General features: G+C 30.5%; 1 protein-coding gene across 9 annotated transcripts in view; it reads left to right on the forward strand.

Annotated features, from left to right (window-relative positions):
* LOC139526743 (6-phosphofructo-2-kinase/fructose-2,6-bisphosphatase-like) overlaps positions 1-22,656 on the forward strand; it is a 47,619-nt gene that overhangs the window by 1,541 nt on the left and 23,422 nt on the right. For 3 of the 9 annotated variants that reach the window (XR_011665172.1, XM_071321950.1, XM_071321925.1), the window contains exons 2-3: positions 16,416-16,541; positions 18,846-18,942. Coding sequence is in view for 7 of the 9 variants with exons in the window: in XM_071321950.1 (XP_071178051.1) it covers positions 16,416-16,541; positions 18,846-18,942 (223 nt within the window). In the remaining 2 variants the exon portion in view is untranslated. Of the gene's footprint in view, positions 1-1,642; positions 1,673-6,242; positions 6,392-9,887; positions 9,997-11,147; positions 11,598-16,413; positions 16,542-18,845; positions 18,943-22,656 lie in introns of those variants that run through there. The other 6 variants (XR_011665164.1, XM_071321911.1, XM_071321917.1 and 3 more) reach the window with 5 other exon arrangements.

The raw sequence follows: 22,656 nt of genomic DNA on the forward strand, positions 1-22,656 counted from the left end.
ATCAATATATTATGGCCCAGCTTAATAACTTTTATATTTTTTTATGAGAAACACTGAATTTCATATACAAGATAATTTTTAATTAAATTGTAATTGATATATTATAATTTCTTTACATTTTTTAAAATATATATTTTTTTTTTTAGTGCTAGATGTTTAGTTGGTAGTTTCTCACAAGAACCTTAGTAAAACTTAAACAACTTTTAATTTCAAATGTTACTTTAATTGTAATTTTTTTACTCAGATATGAATTGAACAATATAAAAAGAACATTATTTACATACAATGTATGGCCCTTTATACTATTGTAAAATCCAAACATTGTTGCGCACCGCGCGAATGAGCACTTCTCTTTCAAATCTCACCACTTCTCCCTATCAGTTTCAAAAAGAGAAGTCACTTCTCCCTATAATTCTGAAGTAGTGTGAGCCCTGGCTGTGCTGCTACAAAGAATATATATGAATATCGTCTTCCTATAAGCTTATAACTATTTATTAGCATACTGCCAAAACGAAAGCAGTTTTTAAGCACATTCACATTGACATTCGGATTGAATTGCACCCTCCTTCTCACATCTCTGTTACCAAGACCGGATAACTTTGACCTGGAAAATCAATCTTATGAAAATGTTAACTGTTCGGTTTGTCTGTTCATGCTGAACTGCCCCCTAGCTGGATCTCTAGCGCTGACTGTGTGTTTAGGTGGGGATTGCCCTTATATGTGTAATACATGTATCACCAATTCATAGTATGTCGCATCGCCATCGGGTTGCATACAAAAAAAAAGATGCTAAATTGCAAGAATTATTCAGCAAATTGAATTCTCATAATTTACAATCAGCACTGCTTTCATACATTGTCATAAGGGATTTGAGATTAATTACCTACCAAACATACATTATTTCTGGTTTATCCTGCACAATGACAATCAATAAAACGCTTGATGAACGTTAATAGTGCAGGGATGTTACGTAGGCGATCCTCTCTATCTGGTAAATGACATCATAAAGATGTGCACAATTGACAAGTTTTTTTGGGTGAAGGACAAACTCGAAAGTAGTCCATTACATGATTATATCGCAATGAAGGCTAGACTCAAAATAAAGTGTCCGCAAAATAATATAAAAATAATAAGTTGGTTAACAGTAAGGCATTTATTTCAAAGTTATTGTATATAGAATTAAGCTGTCTCATTGCATTTCTAGATTGATAAAAATATGTTATAACACTTTTTCTTAGTCATTGTAATTTGTTCCCCCTCCCCTAGGCTTGGAAATTGATTCCTCTCCCCTTATAGATCAAAATCTAAATTGATAACTGTATTTAAACTAATTACACTTATTATAATTAATGTTGTTACATATTAATTAGTATCAATCATGAACTAAAAATATTTGTTTACAGTTAGGTTTTAGATTAATTTTAAAAACATGTTGTAATGTATTGAACCCCATTTAATGTACATGTATTATGACCTGTCACCTCAGCCCCTTTAGATATCAGAACTTTAAATAATCAAAGCATTCCCACTACATGAACTTATTGAAATAAGGTTTGTTATTTAATAATTTTTAAGCATGATAGTGATTTATTGCCAGGATACTATGTCACACACAATGATACGTTTCCATTATATATTTTAGCAGAAACTGGCCTGCCTCAAGCCAGTCAAGGTATGATTACACACTTTTATGCAACTTACTATCATTCTTAAAAAAAAAAAAATATTAGTGTGACATACTAGTATCTACTCCTGCTTAGTAATATCCTCTTATACTAAGCCATTTTATGGGCATTATGTTTTCTGGTCTGTGCGTCCGTTCATCCGTTCATTCGTTGGTTCGTCTGTCTGTCCCACTTTAGGTTCAAGTTTTTAGTCAAGGTAGTTTTTGATGAAGTTGAAGTGCAATCAACTTGAAACTTAGTACACTTATTCCGTATGACATGATCTTTAAAATTTTAATGCCAAATTAGAGATTTTACCCTATTTTCAAGGTACACTGTCAGAACATACATTGTACATGTAGAAAATTATAGTGAGGATGGGGCATCCATGTACATGTACTATTGACACATTCTAATTTCTTGTTTTATATGTTTTCAGGTTAGTTGGTCTTCAACCTCAGAAAATTCTAGTCTGTCTTTTCACAAATTATTAAATAGAGCTTTACATTATTTTTTTATTCAACTATTTCTAATTTCAGCTGACAAACAATTGGGCAATATTAGTTTTAACTTTACAAAAGGGATAAAATTACATTAGCTTGTACTGTAGATTAAGTTATCTTTCAAAATACAACCATGATATATGGATCAATTCCATGTGAATAAACTTGTTAGTTTTTAGGAGAATAAATGTCAGGGCATCATCCTTTACAATGGTTTTCATTTTGATGTTTCAAAAAAATTTGGTAAAAATGGGAGATAGTTGTGATGAATAGAATCCATACTCTATTAATGATTGAATAGGGTACAGTTTGCATATATATGCCCCACATAAAATTTAGTGAATTCATAGATATACAATATTTTCTTTTTTCTTTTAAACATTTATACATAACAAATTTTGGATGCCTATCATTAACAATGTTGATAAAACAACACGCTACATTTGGAATTATTATTATCTGCCCTTGTTTCTGTATTGTATGATCTTATTTTGCATTTAACCTGTATATTACTTAAGAACAGATGTAATTGAATTCTTTAAAAAAGTATTCAGATAAATTTCTGTAAGAAAATTCAGTCAAAATGGACTGTTATCGATATCACATCCTGTGTTCTATGTCAAATTTTATATAATTAAGAATATATCTTCCTGCAAAATTTTCTGCTTTACCAATTTACTGACTTCTGATTTAATAAATACTTTCTATGTATACACTATTTAATTTTATTTTTGAAATATTTTCAATATAAAATACATATATATATATATAATATTGGAAGGGCATATCTTAAGCTCTGGGCCATGATTCTGGGTATAGCTATTTATTCAAACATGTCCTTAAAATTTGTTAATGTTTTTCACTAAATTTTGTAAAATGTTTAAAAAGTCCAATTATATAGGTTCTTATTACAGTCAAGGGTCTAACTTAAATAAGTTATCAGAGAAAAATAACATGCATGTGTTATTTATAGAAACTTTCACGAGTTGTCTACTCTTTCCTTAATCTGTAATAACATATGTTTCATTGTTTGTTATCAGTTCACTATATTTTATCTTTAATGGGCACTTGGGAATTCGTAAAACTTTGCCCAGTAGCTTAATATATTACCTTAATAACTAATTTTCTAATTCCATTAATACAATTTTGATCAACCATGGTAAATCAATGAGACAAGGCCTTTAAAGGCAAACTAAGCTGTAATAACAAGGCTTAGTTATTACAAACATGTAACTTACTATATGAGAGTAAATGAGACACTTGGAATCTTGCGCAGTGCTTCATTACAAGCTCTGATCATCATTTCTTACAATGAATCGAAATACATTGTTATGCATGTCAGAGCAAAGCCTCTAAAGATATATAGAGAAGCTGTAATAACACCCTTTGGTTATTGCAGGAATATATTTTCTGTTATAACATAGGTGTACTATGCATGATTGGTAAACTATGAGCTGGTATATATCTTTGCAAAGATTAGTAAACATAAAGAAAATTATAATATCTATAGAACTTGAGAAAAATTTAACAAAATAAAGGTTGTATATTTTCCCTTTGAAACATGTAACATACATATATGTTTAATATCACAGTTTTTGGGGAAAGATGGTTTCAAGCCATCTATCCCCTATGTGGTTGACCAGAGTGACATCCCCTCACATCATTCATTTTGTTTTTATAGTGTGGAAAAAACCCCAACAAATCTTACTGAGATTGATGAAAAGGAGACACACAAATGAATAGATTGACTTTAAAAACTTTTTTACACATTTCCCTTCTGTTTCTCACGAAATTATCGTATCTTGAGCTCTCCTTTACACTATTTACGTTTCTTTTACAATCCGGAAAAATAAGTATGACGAGATATTTTAAATATATTCAACTTACATTATATTTTATAGTGACCTCATTGTTGGAATGCCACACTACGCAGAAGCAGGCATATCCATCACTGGTTATTTAAATCATTCTCAGAGATCGTGCACTAATTAAAAATTGGTATTTGTTAAATCTAAACATAATTATGTATGCTGTAGATGATTCAAACATCAACTTGCAATACTTTAATTTGTAGGTCAACAACTTTCAAAGTAAACAAAGGTCGTGGGAATACATGAGATTGGGAAGAGAAACGATTTTTTTCATTTTTTTCTGTAAATTCTGTTTTGAGAATCTTCCTTCAATTCAGGAGCACCTCAATTGATGAGTAATAATCCATTTGCCAATTACCAATTTGATTCTGTTATTACACACTTTTTAAACAAATTACTTCCCTTTGTCAATCGTAGACTGGTTCCATACCGGACAAAATTGGCTTTTGCCAATGCAAAGTATGATGAATTGAAAGTGATGTATTGGCGGTTTAACTAACTTTTCATAAAAAATAATTTCTGATGTCAAAAGTATTTAGATTAACAACAAATTAATGTAATTAAAAGATTTGAAAGCCTTAAATATTACTCACATTACGCACAGGTAAATTTGCTCGTTCTGCTAGCTCTCCATTATAAATGAAAATTAATGTCCCTCATAACATGCATAAGGGAGACAACTGAAAGTGGGATCTCTAATTACAGGGTCAATTACGGGAATTGGCAAATAGCCTATTATCCACTAAAATAAAAGTTATTGTATCTGAACACTCAAAATGTGACATTTAGTATATGATTAGTAGTCTTCCATTAAAACTAAATTTTGTGTACCAACATAATCATTGTGACGGTAAAAAAAAATTAAATTAAAAATGTTGCATTTTGTAGTTTAAATCTGGGAACAGTATATATTTTCCTGTTTAAACCTATTTATTCATGAAATTTACAAATATTTCAAAATGTAGGATTTGGAAACAAGCTTCCCACAGTTTACATCAATCATATTGTTTTTTCATTAGTACCTGTATCCCTGTGATGAGAGTTGTAACTGGGAACTTTATCAATGGAAATTTAAAACTGAATAGATTTTTCAGTCATAACTTTCTTAAGAAAAAATGAAAAAATCTTAGAGTACTGTCACAAAAAACGGAAAATGGCCCTAGCCTGCAGTTCAGTGGTACACAATTAAGATTTCAAAAAATATTGTAGTTGTTGTTAAATGACAGAATTCAGTTGAATTTTAGATAATTTTAACTATCAACTTTAATCAAATGTTTAGATTTAGAAGATGCAGATCTCTTCCATTGGTCCAAATTGAATCCTAAACTAAGGAAACGAAATTACATTAAACCACAATTGATTTCAATATTGTCAACCTTTATTCATGTTCTAGCTGGGTTTTTTTCATTCTTTATATGAAGACTATCAAAAGATTCCCCCCCCCCCCCAAAAAAAAATAGAAACAAGGGCCGTCTTTCCCCTCAGAGCTATTCAGCTCTTTGAATTGGTAACTTAGCCCACAATAACAACATGTATGTTATTTTCTCTAATAACTTATTTAAGTTACACCCTTGACTGTATTAAGAAGATATTGTACACCGATTGAACCTCTTTATAAGAATGATAAGTAGTAATAGTTAGGGAGATATTGTTATTCATTTTATGGTACTTGTCACCTGACTGAAAAGGATGATAATGCAATCTGAAATCCAGTGAAGAAAAGTGAATTGTACTGCTCTTTTAATTTGAAATATAAAAGTAAGCTGATACTGAAGATTTGACAAGATGTGATTTTATCCATTTTTAATGAAAGAATTTTTATTATTTGATACCCAAATTTAGAAGAGGATTTTGAAAATGATGAAGTAAGAATGATAATCTTTCCAAAAGCAACTGTGAAATAACAAATGTTTCCACTTAATGTTGTAACACTTGTGCTTAAATAAAAAAGAATTTGGAATATTTATGCAACATCCATGTAGGCCTAGATAACAAATGATCCTTATTTGTAAATAACACATACATGATATAAAGATATACATTTGCATATTTAATAATATATATATACAATGTATTTCCTACTTGTGTTTAAATAGAGACATAAAAAGGTAATAGGAATGAAATAACCTTCTGACGACCTTCAAATATTTGGTCATGTCGTCCTAAAGTGACTGAAATTTATGTATATGCTTTGTATTACTTGGTCAGTGGAACATACATTTAAACTGTACAAATTACTATAAGATGTTTGATAAAACATTTGGCAGGTCTGATAAACAAATATTAGGATTTAGATAAATACTTTTTCTGTTATGTAATAATACTCCGTTAGAAATGCCTTGTTTTATTAAAGGTAAGTAAAAGCTGTTTTATTTATTTCTATTTATATTGTTGATGACAGAAATAATTAAAGGTATTGTATATGTATGGGTTCTTTCAGGACTCCACTGACATGAGTAGAATGAGTGACACATTTGATTGCATGCAATATAAACTTGTGATACTTAATTTTTCGTAAACAATGAGTGAAAAAGAAAAAGAAAACTTGGGCAACTACCAAACAGCACAGTTTTATTTGCAAAAAAATATATAACTGAAGTGAAAAATGGTGTTTATTTTTCTGCTAGGTAACTTAATCTGAAAAGAAATTGGCTAAATCACAAAGTTTTGATATAATTTATTGGAATTGACAATTTTAATGCCCCTGCTGTAGGCAATGGGTACATTAAGTGTTAACTTTTCTGTCCTTCTGTCCCACGGGGGTCTCCCACCCATTTTTGTTTCAGCATTCCTAATACAAATTTCATGAAACTCATACATGTCATAAGCTAAGAACCAACATTGGTAGACTGTGTTTGAATTTTGACTGAAAGTTACATACTGTTAAAGAGTCATATCCTTTATAACTTTGAAAATTACAAATTTGAATGCCCCCACTGTAGTCAACAGGACTTAAGTGTTGCCCATCTATCTTTCTAACCGTTGTCCTTCAATCCATCCATCCCATTTTAGTGTTTGCATTCAAACTAAAGTTTTCCTCATGCAAATTTTATGAAACTCATATACACAGCGCTAAGTTCCACAAAACACAAACAGATTTCAATTTGGGCCAAGTCATTTACTGTTAGAATTATGTCCCTCTTTATCTTGGAAAATTGGGGTCAGTTTTTGTCCTCATACACATTTTCTTTTATTTTTAAATGAAAAGGCTGATTTATTTAAAGAAGAAAAACCGAAGATAATAAACTGAGATATTATGGGGAAATTGTATCCTTCTAATTAATATTTATTTATGTAACATCCTGCTTTCAGTTTTAAAAGTTTTATTTTTGAGAAAAGATAGAACTCTGTATAATGCAAACATTTTTAGCCACCCAATAACATCATTTAAAATGAACCCATCAAACTGCTCTCCATTTAGCTGATAGTGTTAAAAGTACTGTCCAAATTTAGAATGCTTTTGTAAAAGTACAGATAAAAATCGGTCACAATTACCGGTATACTTCCCAATTGCATCACTGCATGTAATTGTACATGTATACAATCATTATAAATATCTATCTAAACAGAATCAGGATATTAAAATAGTTTGATTAGGGCCAAACAAAATATTTAGTCCCTGAAAAACATTCTACAAAAAAAAATATAAAAAACCCAGACTTTAATGTCCCCTGAAGATGCAAATATTTTATCAGTGCAAGAGCAATAACTCCAATATATATTTTTTCTTTTATAAACTTTTTTTTCACAAATATCCTACAAGAAAAGTTGCCTGACCATGAAATGGCTTAGATTTTATTTACCCTTAAATTTCTTCAAGACATTACTGATTTAAACATTAACCTTTGCTATAAAATATTAAAAAATTCATTAAAAGTCTGGAAAAAATGAATTTGTAATTATTGCAAGGAGAGACCAACAGTTTTAACCTTAATGTATAATTAATGACGATTTGCAGGTTTCAGAAGTTGAAGTCACTGCAAGTCTTTTTGGAAGAAATATGGAGAAAAAATCACTGTGTGCTATGTTTAAATAATTTCCATGGTGCTATTTAAAAATTCTGGGGGAGAAAACTGTAATCAGTATAAAGACATATAGTGCAAGCCTTAGGTAAAGCTCTGATTGATTGTGTTGATATTTATAGATTATCGTTGATCATCTCAACGAGATTGATTTTCTCGCTTGAGCTGGTACAGCGAAAGTGAGAAAAGCAATCGAGTTGAGATGACCAATGATAATCTGTTTATCGCTATTTTAACTATGACGACGTTGTCAATTTCATGTCAATTTCGTTAGCAACGCCACGTGGCCTCCTTAGTTTCTAGCGATAATTTTTCCATCTCAAGCGAGAAGCATGATATGAAAATTATCACAAAAAAAGTTCAAAAGAAAAATGCACAAAATAGCGATAATAAAGTTTCTTGTTGTTTTATGTAATCAATGTCACATTTTTGTCTCAACTGACTTTGAATGTTTTTTGCATAGTTTACAAATTTGTGTATTGGTTGGTGTAAATTAGGGCACCAATTATGATAAGTCTGGTATTTGGTGTGCAGTTTTATAAGAATTGGCATTTCTAATTTATATATAGTAGTCATGGTTCATTGATTGACTTTGAATGTTTTGTTTTAAATATTGTCATATATATGCATTATAGTACCAAAATTACGAAACCATCCCATATGAATGGTTTTACACTAGTATATTTTTGGGGCCCTTTATAGCTTACTGTTCTGTGTGAGCCAAAGCTCAGTGTAAAAGACCATACTTTGACCCATAATGGTTTACTTAAACTTTTATAAATTGTGACTTGGATGGAGAGTTGTCTCATTTGCACTCATACCACATCTTCCTATATCTATATAAGACATATCTCTATGCCAAAAGTTTATATTCATGCAAATACAAGACAAATACTTTATTTAAAAATATATTTGCTTAGTAAATTTGTATACTGAAATTAGGGGCCTTAAATGTGGCTGAGTGGTCTAAGAATTTAATCTGCTGTATCACTAGCCTGTCAACACTGCATTTCCATGACAATGGCACGTATGCCCTTAGTTTCTAGCAAGACGATTTTCATATAACTACTGTGCCGAGATATGAAATTACCAAGATCAAAGGAAAATTTCATTAAAAAGGGATATAAATCTTTGATATCACTTGTTTTCCCTGGTTTCTGCCTTCAATACCACTTTAAAAACAACTAAGTTCAAGGGAACAGCCTTAAAACTCCTAGTGAAAACCCTCTATGGACAGGTTACCAATTAAGAAATTATCTCCAAGTTTTGTGTAAAGGATTGTGCTGAATGTTTGAATTGTTAAATTAATTTAATGTGAGTTCTTACCTTATACCCATAATTTATTCTGAGATAGATGCATCGGTTTAGATAGTATCCAAATCTAATATAAATCTTTTATAAAGAAGGGATCTGTCCATGTAGATCATAATTCTTTATTGTGTCTATGTTTATTTATGTATTAGTGAGATTATTACATGAAATTTTAATCTTCAAATCTGCAAAGTGAGTAAGCTTTTAAATAATAATGCTCTATTGCAAAAAGTGAAACCCTGACATTTAAATTTCAAACATCATATAAACAAGTGACAAGGAACATACAATACTGGATAAAAGTGTTAAAAAAGTCAAGTTGATGTTTATGATATATATTAAGTATATAATTTACCAATGGGGACCTTATTTTTTGCAATTCTATTGATCGCTTAATATAGTCGACAACACTAGACAAAATATCTTTATTGGAATCTAGAATAGTTTTAAGCTTAGAGTTTGAGTCTACATTTATTTATGTATTAGTAAGATTTAAATACAGTGAATGTGTACATGTAATAAAGGCATTGTATTGCATCATATATTGTTTTTAATGTGTGACAAAATTTTATCGAAAAGGATTGTAACATTATGTCACTTCTAACTGGTGATAGGAAAAATGAAGGTAAATAGATAATGATTAGTGATTGTGATTGTTGTATAAAGTTTTTTTTTTACCTTCTAAAAATTTCTTGAATCTATTGAAATGAAAAGAAGATAACAAGTTTTTATTATGGTTAATATGTATAGAGATGTGCTTAAAGTAGATATACTCTACACACCCTAGATCATTCTGCAGATATTCTGGTAACAGTACTGTATTTTTCAACTCTTTTCGTTTTAACAATTTTTTTATTTAAAAGGGAGATAACTACAACTAGATTCTAATTGAAGAAAACAAACAGGAGTTATCTCCAGTTCATGGGAGACATAAGTCATTCAAACTTATTTCAATATTTAATCCAGGCACTTGTTCATTTTTTTTCATGCTTGATGGCTGGTCCATGCAGCAACCCAGCATAAAAAATGAACTAGTTTTCAGAGATTTAGTGTTTAAAATTAGATTGTAAGTAATTTTACACTCTTATAAATTAATTAGGAAAATGAAAGTTTAAATTCTTGCATCTTTTCACTCTCAGATGGTGTATCAACAGTTTTTGTTTAATCTTAGTCATGAATATAATTTGTCTTTGCTTTCTTCAAGTCCTTTCTAACCAAATAATTTTCTGAGATACTTGTCATAATAGATACTGATTTACTATGCAGGAAACCCAAAGATTGTTATACAAATCAGATTAAATATGATAATTGGTTATACAGGATTTGGTTATAAATGACTTATTTTATCAGCTCAAGCCAAGATGTCATTTTCATTTATTTATTGTGTTTACTATCTAATGGCCAAGAATTTTTGTTAGTTGCTACATTTTGCTGTTTATAAATACTAGTACTTGTGAATCACAATGTGATTACAGATACACTATTGAAAAATTAGCCAACATTTTATAGTTTATGATCGATACATTCAGTTAAGTTAGATATGTTTATTTAAATGATCATGAATTATAAATGAAGGAGGGTTTGTGAATTTATTGAGCAATATTCAACAGAATGAGTTATCAATCTATGTATTCTGTAAATGAACTCAGCTTAACTTTTAATCTGTTTGAGTTAATAATTCAGTCAAACAATTTACTTTTGTGTCATATTTTTAAATAACTTTTTTAAAACTTAATTTGATTGAAATACAGGTAATTTGTGAGTCAGCATTTATCTAAATTTAAGCGCACTTGGACGACTTCAGTATAAGCCTACTTGGATGCTTTAGTTTGAGTCTATTATACTTGGATGCCGTCTAATAGATATAAATGAAACACCCACCTTTGCCTCTCATCTCAATGCTATTATAAATTGTAAGAAGTACAATCTAAATTGGCATAGTAAAGAAAGCAATTTTTTTGCACTTGTATATATTTTGGCATTTAATAAGCTTTCAATCAAGTGTGCAGTGTTTTGGTATACGTAGTATGTAAAATCAAACATAAATAGATTTATTGAGATTGTCTTAAATAACATTACATATGTTAATATTGACAAACAACACATAAGTGTGTAAAAGAAGAGTTGAAGGTCAATATCCAGGTTATTAAACAGTGTTTAGGAAGTGAGTTGTGAAGTGAACATCATTAAGGATGAATTCAGGAGAAGATCATTGGTGGGGGTCAGGTAGGTCATATTAATGTTTACATTTTTTCAAATACATGTACATGTCTTTGTATTTATTTCATTACGAAAATATTTTACCTGCCATGTGCATAAACATTGATATTGTGTCTTAAGTTCTTTCTTTGTATTAAATGCTGGCCTTGAAACAGTTTTATCCTAAAATTTACTGGCTCATGCACTACCAGTTTTTACTAACCCTTCTCTAGTTGTAATTGTGGAAAGCTTAGTAGGGCAATGATTTCATATTTTAAAATTTACTAAGCTTATAGCATTGACTTGAGTCTTTACTTCACATAAGATAACAATTTTTACCTGATTTTTTTTATATTTTGTAAGGTCACTGTCTAGTTGTTGTTCATTTGATTATAATGATATTAAGGTATGTTAGGTCTGTCAAACTATATATTATATTGACCTTAGGATCAGACAAACGGAGTGTCTAGTTGGTGTTAATTTGATAATATTGAGGTATGGTAGGTCAGGGTCTAGTTGGTGAACATTTTATAATATTGAAGAATGTTATGTCATTGTCTAGTTGGTGAACATTTTATAATATTGAGGTCTAATTATTTTTATATTTTGGAATTTTACATGTAATTATTCTGTTGTACCAGTTACTTGAACAAATATACTTTATATGATTTTTCAGGACTAGAAAATAGTATGGAGAATCAGTAGTCACTAGATGTTTACCAGTTGAATGGATAATCTAAGAAATTACTTCTGATTCTGATATTAGTTCCATAACAATATTACCCAAAGATTGTTTGATCTAGTTCCAATGAATTTTATTAGAACATTTTCTTTATGATAAAGAATTTTGTTTTTCATATTGCAGCTGTTTTAAATTTTGTTTGCTCAGTAGAAAAACTAAACTAATATGAAACAGTGACAGATCTAGGATTTTATTAGACGGTCCCTATATAATAAATTCATTTTTTCCCACAAGAGGGAGGCCTGGACCCCCTGGCTCCACAAAAATCTGCCTGTGTCATTACACCCTCCATGTGCTCTTCCCTTTCCCCATAAACCCAATCTTTCTCTTACCATCTTTTGTCATAAAAGTAGAACATTTTAATACCATACAAAATTCTTCTAGGTAGCTATAGAATTCTTTACTTGCATTGTGTTATTTCACCTGAAACATCACGGTTTAGCAATTCACATCTAACCTAAATATTTAGTTGGTTGTCACATTATCCAACTTAGGTTTAATTTGTTACCTTTCCTTCTACATGAATTTAAATTACATACAATATCAAATATCATAAAACTAAATTTTGACAACAAAAGATTTATTTTTGTATGTTCATAATTTAGAGATGTCATCTTTATGTTATTTTAATTAATATCTTTGGTATTATATGATTTCTACTTAGAAAGTGCCCTTAAATGCTGATATTATAGGAAGAATAGATGTGCTTCAGGACCAGGAAGCTGGCTTGTACAGTGATCTCTCTTTTTAGTTTAACATCCTGCATGAGCTTCAAAGTGAACCTCAATTATAGGTCTAGATTTATGAATAATTTATTTAAGAAAAAAAAATATATTACTTTCTGAGCATGATAATAGAAATTGCCATTACTTCAAAACCTCAGTTTAGAAATGTATAAATGTAAAGCCATTTGATATGGAACATTACTTTACTTATAAGCAATATATTACTTCCCTATGTCAAGTGATCCTTGAAATGAAACTTAAAAGCTGAATTTATTTCTTTGTATGTTAAAGTAAATTTATGATTACTGCAGTCTTTTTCAACTACTAGTCGGAAGACCAATATTTAAACATTTTTCTTATTGGTCAAACCAAAGTTTTGCAATAACTTAATAGTCCATATAAAATTTCACTAGTCTGGGACATCGGACTAGTGGCTAACCATGCAGACTGTAATACTGTAATTTTGTTTGTTTATTTAACAGTACAAAGACATGTTTTACTTATTTAAAGCCAAAAGTACAAATATATGTTAGCCAGAACGAAGGTATTTAAAAATAAAATGATTATTTTTTTATATACCCTAGGCACTGTTTTTAAGTCAATTTGAGAGGGGTTTCTGTAGTATGATTTCTCATATGATTGCACACCATTAGAGAATCCTGCAGTTCAACAAATAAGATAGACAACTATTTCTGTGGCCCAACTTAAATAATAGATTGGCATTAATTTTGATTTCTGGTTTGTGTCTCACTCATCTATTTGTCTGTCCCTAATCCGGTTAAAGTTAATAGTTTTGATAAGTTTACCATGGAAGGTATGTGGTCACTTAAACTTGATCTTCATTATGATGTGAAATTTTGAAATTATATACCATATAAATGTTTTGATCTGAATTACATTGTTCATTACTCTGAAATGTGTGTTTATTGTTTTTGAAGACATAAGTATATAACTTTTAGCTTTGGACCTGAAATTTCTATTCATGACATTATGCATATGCCTAAAAAAAAACAAAATATCAATACTATAATATGTACCACACCTACAAATGTATATAGACGAGGGGTTCTCCATGATATCCCAACCCCCTGAAAACAAAAGAATAATAATATAAAAAACTATAGAAAGGGGTAAGATAGAATTTTGACTGCTTAACTCCGAGTGTTTTGACTCAAAGTTACCCCGTGGTAGAAATCCTGGCTTTGGAACAGTGCACAACATGTAATTTTGAAAGAACAAAAAGTAAAATAAAGAAGTATTTAACTGAATCTCCTATATTTGTCACTTAAAATATAACCTGCTGTTGAGTGGGAAGCAATTTGGAAGAGAGAAAAATAATAATGGGCAGTGTAAAGGTGACTGACCTTTCTCTTTTAAATAGTATGAAAGTTCATTTACCTCAGGATAACAGATGAACATTTTAAGGTGCCCTTTCAAAGTATTTATAGATGTATTTTAAATTGTTTTTAGACAGAAAAGTAAACCAGCGGTAAAGTTTGGAGAACTTTATTTGGTTGTTTAGTTGGTTAGGGGGAAATTAGCTTTTGAAAATTATTATGTTGTATAATCCTGATACTAGTAAATAAAAAAAACACACATTTAGATTTGAAATTGCAGAGGAAACGGTCTGTACAATTAAATACTTTTTGAATGCTATAGGATTGAGGTATATACCGGTAAATATTGTCCCCTGGACTAATATCCCTGCTGAAAGTGCATTTGTTTGAGGAATGTTACACACATTGAAACATCAGATAAAACTAGGAGCATTCATTCTTATTCAAAAGGAAACAATTGGGAGAGAGATTATGTGATGTTTAGTTGTCTTATGGTCATTTTTTTTTTATTGTTTGTTGGTTGTGTCTGATGTTTAACGAATATTATACAATTACTGTCTTTTGATGAGGTAAATGTGTGGTTTTATTGACTTTTGAAAAACTGATATTCACTGAGGCCAACGGCCGAAGTGAATATCAGTTTTTCAAAAGTCAATAAAACCATATATTTATTATAAAATTATACACGTAAAATAACGCGACGTTTTACACGGTGAATATTCTTTTTCGCAGGTGAATATGCTTATTTATTCAAAATCCAATTCATATAGAAAAACCTACTAAAGTTTTAGCAATATGGAATAACTCCTTTTATTCAAATTCAAGATTAAAGTTTAATTTGCTGTGAAGACTATGTAAGATGTATTAATTAATTGTCCAATTATCTCCAAACATATGATGCTACTATAAACATCAAGGTTACAGATGCATTCTGTTGCATTTCCTGACAATAACATGACCTTGCAGCAGACTTAATGAAAGATTTATTATTAGATTTGTAGGAATGTGCATCAGATATATTATACAAAATGTTTTAGTGTTATTTTACTTAGCAAAGTACATTTCACTTTTCTGATTGATAATCAACTAGAAAGTGACCTGCCCCAGCTAGGGGATGAAGGTTCTCCAAAATTTTCTTAAAATTTAGACATGCCTTGCTTTCAAATGTCATGAGTTGAGCCAAAAAAATCGTCAAATGTCTTCCTTTTAAAATTATAGATCTCAGAACTCAGTAGGAATGTCAAAATTTCTCTTGCTGTCCTGATTTTGCTATTTTGATGTCATACCAAATAGGAGATCATGTTAGAACTCTTTAGAGAACAGAGGCAGATCTAGGGGGTTTCTAAGATTGGAAACCCATTTTTTGATGATCAATGTTTTTGAATTGGGACATTTGTTAAAACACCCCCTTTTGAAAATGGCTGGAACTGCCCCTGGAGAAAATATTTCCTGAATGTATCAGTGACAGTGTAACAATTTTTAATCTCTGTGAAACCAAACTTATCAATGCCTCCATAGATTGGCTGCATACCTGCCAACTGTCACTATTTACGGGGGATTTCCCCTATGAAAGCTCCCAATATAAATTTTGAAAGAGCAATTTTGTCCACACAATTTTAATCAAAACAGTTTATTTTACAATGGCTATAGGCTTTAAATAGTATGAAGAAGCCAAAAAACAACACTAAGATACATTTGAATCCCCCCTTGATGGTTATTTAGGACTGTAAAAGCCATCTTGCACGTAAAACTCCCATGGGCATTTTGAAAAGTTGACATGTATGTGGCGGCTGTTAACGCACTTGGAGAAACTTATTAATTAATTTGTGTATGAGGGATTGACAAAATTATCATTTATTTTCAATTTCAGGTTCATAACATAATAACAATGAATTTCAAATAATATTTGTTTTCAATAACAAACAATCATGTTTTACAGGAAAGCATGCTTTAAGTCACCAAGATCCGCTCAATATAATTTGGAAACTTTATAACCAACAAGTTTTTATTCATCACTAACAGACTTTTCTCTTATTTTCAGCAACATGTCCAAATGTTGTCAAGTGCCCGACTGTCATATCTATGGTTGGCCTCCCAGCCAGAGGAAAAACTTACATGTCCAAAAAGCTTACTCGCTATTTGAATTGGATTGGCATTAAAACTAAAGGTAGGAATTTTACTGTTTTCTAATTCCTATAGCTAAATATATTTATTCAAGGTAAAACACCCTTTTTTTTTTTTTATAAAAGAATCATTGATGGATAGATACAGTCATAAAATGGAATCTCTAAAGCGCAAAGAAAAAACAACAATATAAAAGATCTTGAAAGCAGTACATGTAATAATAAATATCCCTGCTTTGTGTTAGATATGTGGATTAAAATCAAGCTAAACATTTTCTAACAATTTCAGAACAATGTTCATAATATATGAACTAGATAACCACATTGAGAATGTTAATACGGTTACTCTTAAGGTTACAATTTTTGATTAAAAGTAATGAAATTGCGCCATTAGTATACATTAATCTACCAGTAACTTAAGCCATTAAAAGTATGCTTTCTTAGCACTGATGAAGCAAATATCAATTGTGATGTTAGTTGCTTGATTGCTTGAACTAGGATATGAAACTATGAACTGAATTTTATGCTGACATCTAGCATAAAACAAGTTAGGTAGAAATATTAAAAGACCTTGAATACTCTGTATTATTACACTTACACTTGGTGCCCTTGAAAAACAATTTGAATGATTGACCTTGCTATTGAACTGACCTTGTCTGAGATTTTACTGTAACTGTAGGGCATCAATAATAAATTCCAACTAAGAGCATCTAAAGAATGTGTTTTAGCGTTTATAGTCTACCATATTTCCAGTTCAGCTAAAATGTTCTAACTAATTGCGGTAAAATCAATAACAGTAAGTCCCTTACTGAAAAGCTTATTAACCATCATGCAAACTTGTGCTTTGTAATTTTTTTTAGAATTATGAATACTTTCTCAATCTGTAACATGTACAAGTCACTAATAACATTTTCCTAAATGCTTACAATAGAAAGCCATAGAAAGGCAAAACAAAATTTTCGGGTAGCTACACATTTTTATCAGCAAATAATTGGCTTACATTGTTAATTTTCAAGGTTACCATTTGATTAACATTTTGTGAGTTGATTTCGCTTCATTTGTTCTGCACTTGAAAATTGTGATTTACGTCAGATCTTACCAAATCCCATAGTAACAATAGGACAAATGGAAGTAAAATACAGGCTGTGTTTGCACTGAGGCTGAAACAGGTGTAAACATATTGTATAACATTACAGTATTTAGAAAGTTAATTTTGAAATACTCCAAGCTGTTAATTTTCTTTTGCACATTTAATTGATTTCTTGTTAAACAATGTATTACATTTTGTCTTGCCTCTATGATGTAATGAATGCCCCACTTAAATGTCCCATATCTGGCAGTATCTACTATGTGGTGGCATTAATAATTTGAAGAAAGTTTGTGGTTAGGTCAGTTAAAGAGGAACCACTAATGGCAAGTCAATGATTTCAAGTATGTAGTTGAAATATCATTGGCTGCCACACATCCCGTGGAGATTATTTCGCTCTGCTCCCTCAGCAGTGGTCAATTGACTTTGGAACTTTTGCACAGTTTTTATGTTAAAGTTTGTGATTTGTTCAGTGTATTTAACCATTGGCACATCTCTTTTCCATGAATATTATATAGCCCCACTCCCTCAATCATGGTTCCTTAACTTTGGATCATTTGGATAGTTTGCAATGTAACATGTTAAAATTTGTTATAATGTCAGTTTAAGGTGAACCACTTATGATAAGTCAATGATATTTGGTATGCTGTTGTATAAAGATAGATTTGAATGTGTGGCTAGTTTACATGTTAAAAGTACATGTATTACAATTCAAATTTCAACATTTACATTATACACAAAATTACATTAAGCCAAGACATATCTCTGTGTCAACAGTGGATTATTACAAAGTTGTTTTGCATTTTTCAAACAATTGATTAGTTTGTATTATAAAAACATAAAGAATTAGAAAATATGTTTGTACATGAATCATGTTTCTCAGTAATCAATTACTTCAAGACTTGCACCTTACTATAAAGTGCAATGCAATTATTTATTGTTTTCTGTTAGTTGCATGTTAGTCAGTAACAGCAGAACTCCTCACTATGAAGTTCGCTAATTTTTTCTATTCACATCTTTAGTGATCACATCCATTTAAAAGTAGAGGTAGCATTAAGCTTTACCCTTATCCACTCTTCAGTAAGTCTGTCCCTTAATTGGTTTTCTTCTCAGTCTTAAGTTGACTGAACCAAATGTTATGAAACGTATACACAATGCTTATTTCTACAAAACACATATCAAAGTGATTGTTTCACTTAAACAAATCTCATTTAAACAGTATATATTATAATAGATATCATTCTTATTTTTATGTTTGTAGCATTCAATGTTGGAGAATATCGCAGGGCAGCTACTGAGGCTTATAGAACTCATGATTTCTTTAGAGCTGATAATAAAGAGGCACAAGAAGTTAGACAGTAAGTATTATATTTGATTTCTGGTCAGAATTCTCAATTGATGACTTGAAAATAAAAATTCAAAATTTATTCAGTTTTTTTCTTGTTAAAGGAAGATGAGTCAAGTTTAAATGTAACATGTCATGATGTTTAAGGGGTTTCTGACAAACAGAATATATTTTTGCAGATAAAAAAGTCAAAGGGACACTCAAACTTAAGTCAAAATTAAACTGACTACTCTACCAAAAAAACAGGAAAATACCACAGAGGTACAATATATATATATTCCTGTAAGTTTTTAAATAATAATTTTTATAATTGCCCAAATTATACAGCCCCTTTTTATGATACCATACTTATAAGTACATTGAAATATTACCATTTTTGAAACTCATTACAAGTATATAATATGTTGCTGTCTCTCCTGATATTTAAATAGAATAGTACACACATATTTAAATCTAATAATCAAACTCATAGCCAATTGTAATGACGTTGCGCACGATATTGGTGTCACTTTGGAAATATGGGTTAGAAGGCGGGTTATTCAAATTCAAGCTCTTATCCTATACAATAAATATCCATGTTATGCATATCATTCGAAAGGAAATAAACCACAGAAAACAATAACATAGATGATTTTGTGCTTTGTCTATTTTTTAATGAAAAACTTTACTCATTTCGATGCCTATAACGTCATTTCGAGGGTGTCCCGCTGTTACAATTTTGTTTTATGTGAGTCTTTAAAATCCCAGTGCGGATTCATTAGTAAGTAGAATGGTTAAAAATTTTGCAATTGTTTTGTATACATTTAACTTAAAATGAAGTAACAGACGGTTTTAACTTTAAGAGAAGGAAGATTGTCAAAAGAGTTTAAATAAAAAAGAGAAAAAATGTCCCAATTAGCTGCTCAACCCGTAAATTTTTTTTCTGTCTTCACTTTCATAAGATATAACGGACGAAAATGGATTTTAATAATATCAGAAAAATTATACATGTCCCGAAGAAGCTATCTGAAGTCATCATTAAGTAACTGCGGTCTTATTTTAAAAACATCGTCATTTTCCCCGTGTCCAATAAAATGTCCCGATGGACAAAATAACATAAAGAATAATTCAGAGGCTTTTTATCAAACGAAATTCTACTATATCTCAATTTTTTAACACCTGTTAACTGATATGAATGGAAAATACATTTAATTTCCTTTAAAATGATATGATATGTACTTTTGTTTGATTTGCAGTTAGAAAATCCGAAACGATCTAAGATGTCCAATGAAATGTCCCCGTAACCGTAATTTGACGTTCGCGTTATAATAACGTTAAACTGTATACGAATTTTCTTGCATATTTGGCATAACATAATTTCATGATATGGTCTGATCTATATAAAATAAAGTTCTCGTTTAATATGAATTAAAATACAGATCTGCATTAATTCATGCATATAAGATGTCCAAATATTTAACTCGGATATTTCATAAAGACAAGGCCCCGGAGGTATAACAAAGAGATAACTTACTAATAACCACACTCCCACTTTATAAAAGCAAGATACATTGAAAAAGAAAATGCGATCAAAAGTGAGATCTTCTTAATTATCATCCTAAGCCAGAAAGTATCTGTAATTCCTAGCATTGCTATTAAAAGATTCGAAGCTATACACATGAATGAAAATTCTCCCAAAACATTTATGAGAAAAAGTACACCTTAGTCGTAAACATTTCAGTAAAACGTGCAATCATTTTTTTTGTCGCATCGACTCATTTAACAAAACGTTTTATCAGAGAAATACTTGTATGTCATAAACATTTCAGTATAGCTAACGATCATTTTTTATCTACTGTGAGTAGAACAATTCCTAGTCATCTACCAACCAATATGTGTTTGAAAAATAAGGTTATTACATTTAGAAGTAGTGTGGCAGCATAGATGCCAACCATTACGATTTTTCCGTAGTTTTTCCGATTTTGCGATTAAAACTACGCTATTACGGTCAAAGTCGAATAGTTACGATTCCCAATCATCGCCGTTCAATTTTGTAAAACGCGTATTTTTATCATTACTTTTTAGAAAACGCCAATGTAATGCTTCCGGTTTCTCGGGAGTTATCAACCTATTGTTGGGTAACTAACTGACTTCCGAAGAGGCAAACTTGCATTTATGAAGTAGCTTTCCCCCTTTCTCTTCTTCTCCTTGACAAAACGAAAATGTACGAGTAGAGAACATCTGAACAATTAATGAATGGAATGCTACTACAGACAACATGTTAAACGACAAATTTTAGTGCACATCACTTTGCAACCACTCGTCAGTAATTTTTATTGGTAAATGCACGTTTATGAATGATTACTGAAAACTTTTCAAAAATACGGAAAATTTGATAGTTTTTTACTGATTGTGTCAAAAGGGGGTTGGCATCTATGTGGCAGAATGAAGATTATTTTTTCGAATCTCCAACAGAATTGCCTGGTACATAGGCATGTGATGAAACTAGTATATTGAAATTTAAACTTTTCTTTTACCATAAATGAGAAAGTACGAAAGAGAGAGAGTGAGAGAGTAGTTGTCCGACATATTATGATGGATAGCACACAAACTCGCGGCATGTAGCAGCTAGCTCCAAGGTATTAATTTACAGACACTCCCAACTCATTCTAGAAAAAAAATCAACCAATCAATCTGCGGTGTAAAGTAGATTTTTTTTTTTATCTTCGCAGAACGCCACATAGCTTGAATTTTAATTTTTACATCGCGATGACCGTGAGGGCATTTCGATGTATTGTTGCCATAGAGATTTGACTTTCGTTTTTGACTGGTAACCGATCGTATAAATACGCGGATATCATCTAGTGCAAAATAACATTTCTTATCGCTTGTTATAAAATCACTTCTTCAATGAATACTCATAAGAACAGAAATTTATAATACGAAAATATTATGTCGTTACAAATATTTATATGCATTAAAAAATGCACACGTACCGAAAAATTGTGTTAACGCATGCGGAAGAATATCACAAGAAAGTTTCTTTGGGAAAATATGAATGTCTTTTCAAATCCAATCTATTGGAAAAATCGAATTGTTATAGAAGAGTGTCCACCATGCACTTGTACTGCACTTGTATTAGAATCGTAGAATAGAATGATATACAATTGGATGAAAATTATACATACATGTAACTGCTATATACAATTATAAATATAATATATAACAACAAACAAGAGTATACGTATTTGTATCACCACAATATAATAGATATTAAAGCAGTGAAGTTGAATTCCTTGTCATTTATTCATCATCCACGCACGAACTTGTCTCAGAAAAAAATATATCTCTGTACATAAACCTCAGTTTTACGGTATAGAAATGTGATTTTTTTTTCTGAGACAAGTGCTTGTGACCATCCACAAGAACTTGCGGTCATCCGAGGTTCAGTACTTCAGTACTTTGATAATACTTTTAAAACAATGTAAATACGAAACCAAAAAGATTGAAACCGAAAACATAAAAATAATCAGATGAATGTCAAAGAAGATTTTGTGTAAACCGATACTCAGTTATATGTTGAAAATGGAAGCGCGGAACCAAAAATATTGTATAGTATAAAAAATGCATGAAATGCATTCCTGACGGTCCGTAGTTGTTCGCTTGAGAAAAAACTGAACTATGCAAACATGCACGTATAGCAGTTACTTAAAAAAATCACATCTAGTAAAAAAAAAAAGTTGTATTA

The sequence above is a fragment of the Mytilus edulis genome, chromosome 1 (genome assembly GCF_963676685.1).
Source record: "Mytilus edulis chromosome 1, xbMytEdul2.2, whole genome shotgun sequence".
Lineage (NCBI taxonomy): Eukaryota > Metazoa > Mollusca > Bivalvia > Mytilida > Mytilidae > Mytilus > Mytilus edulis.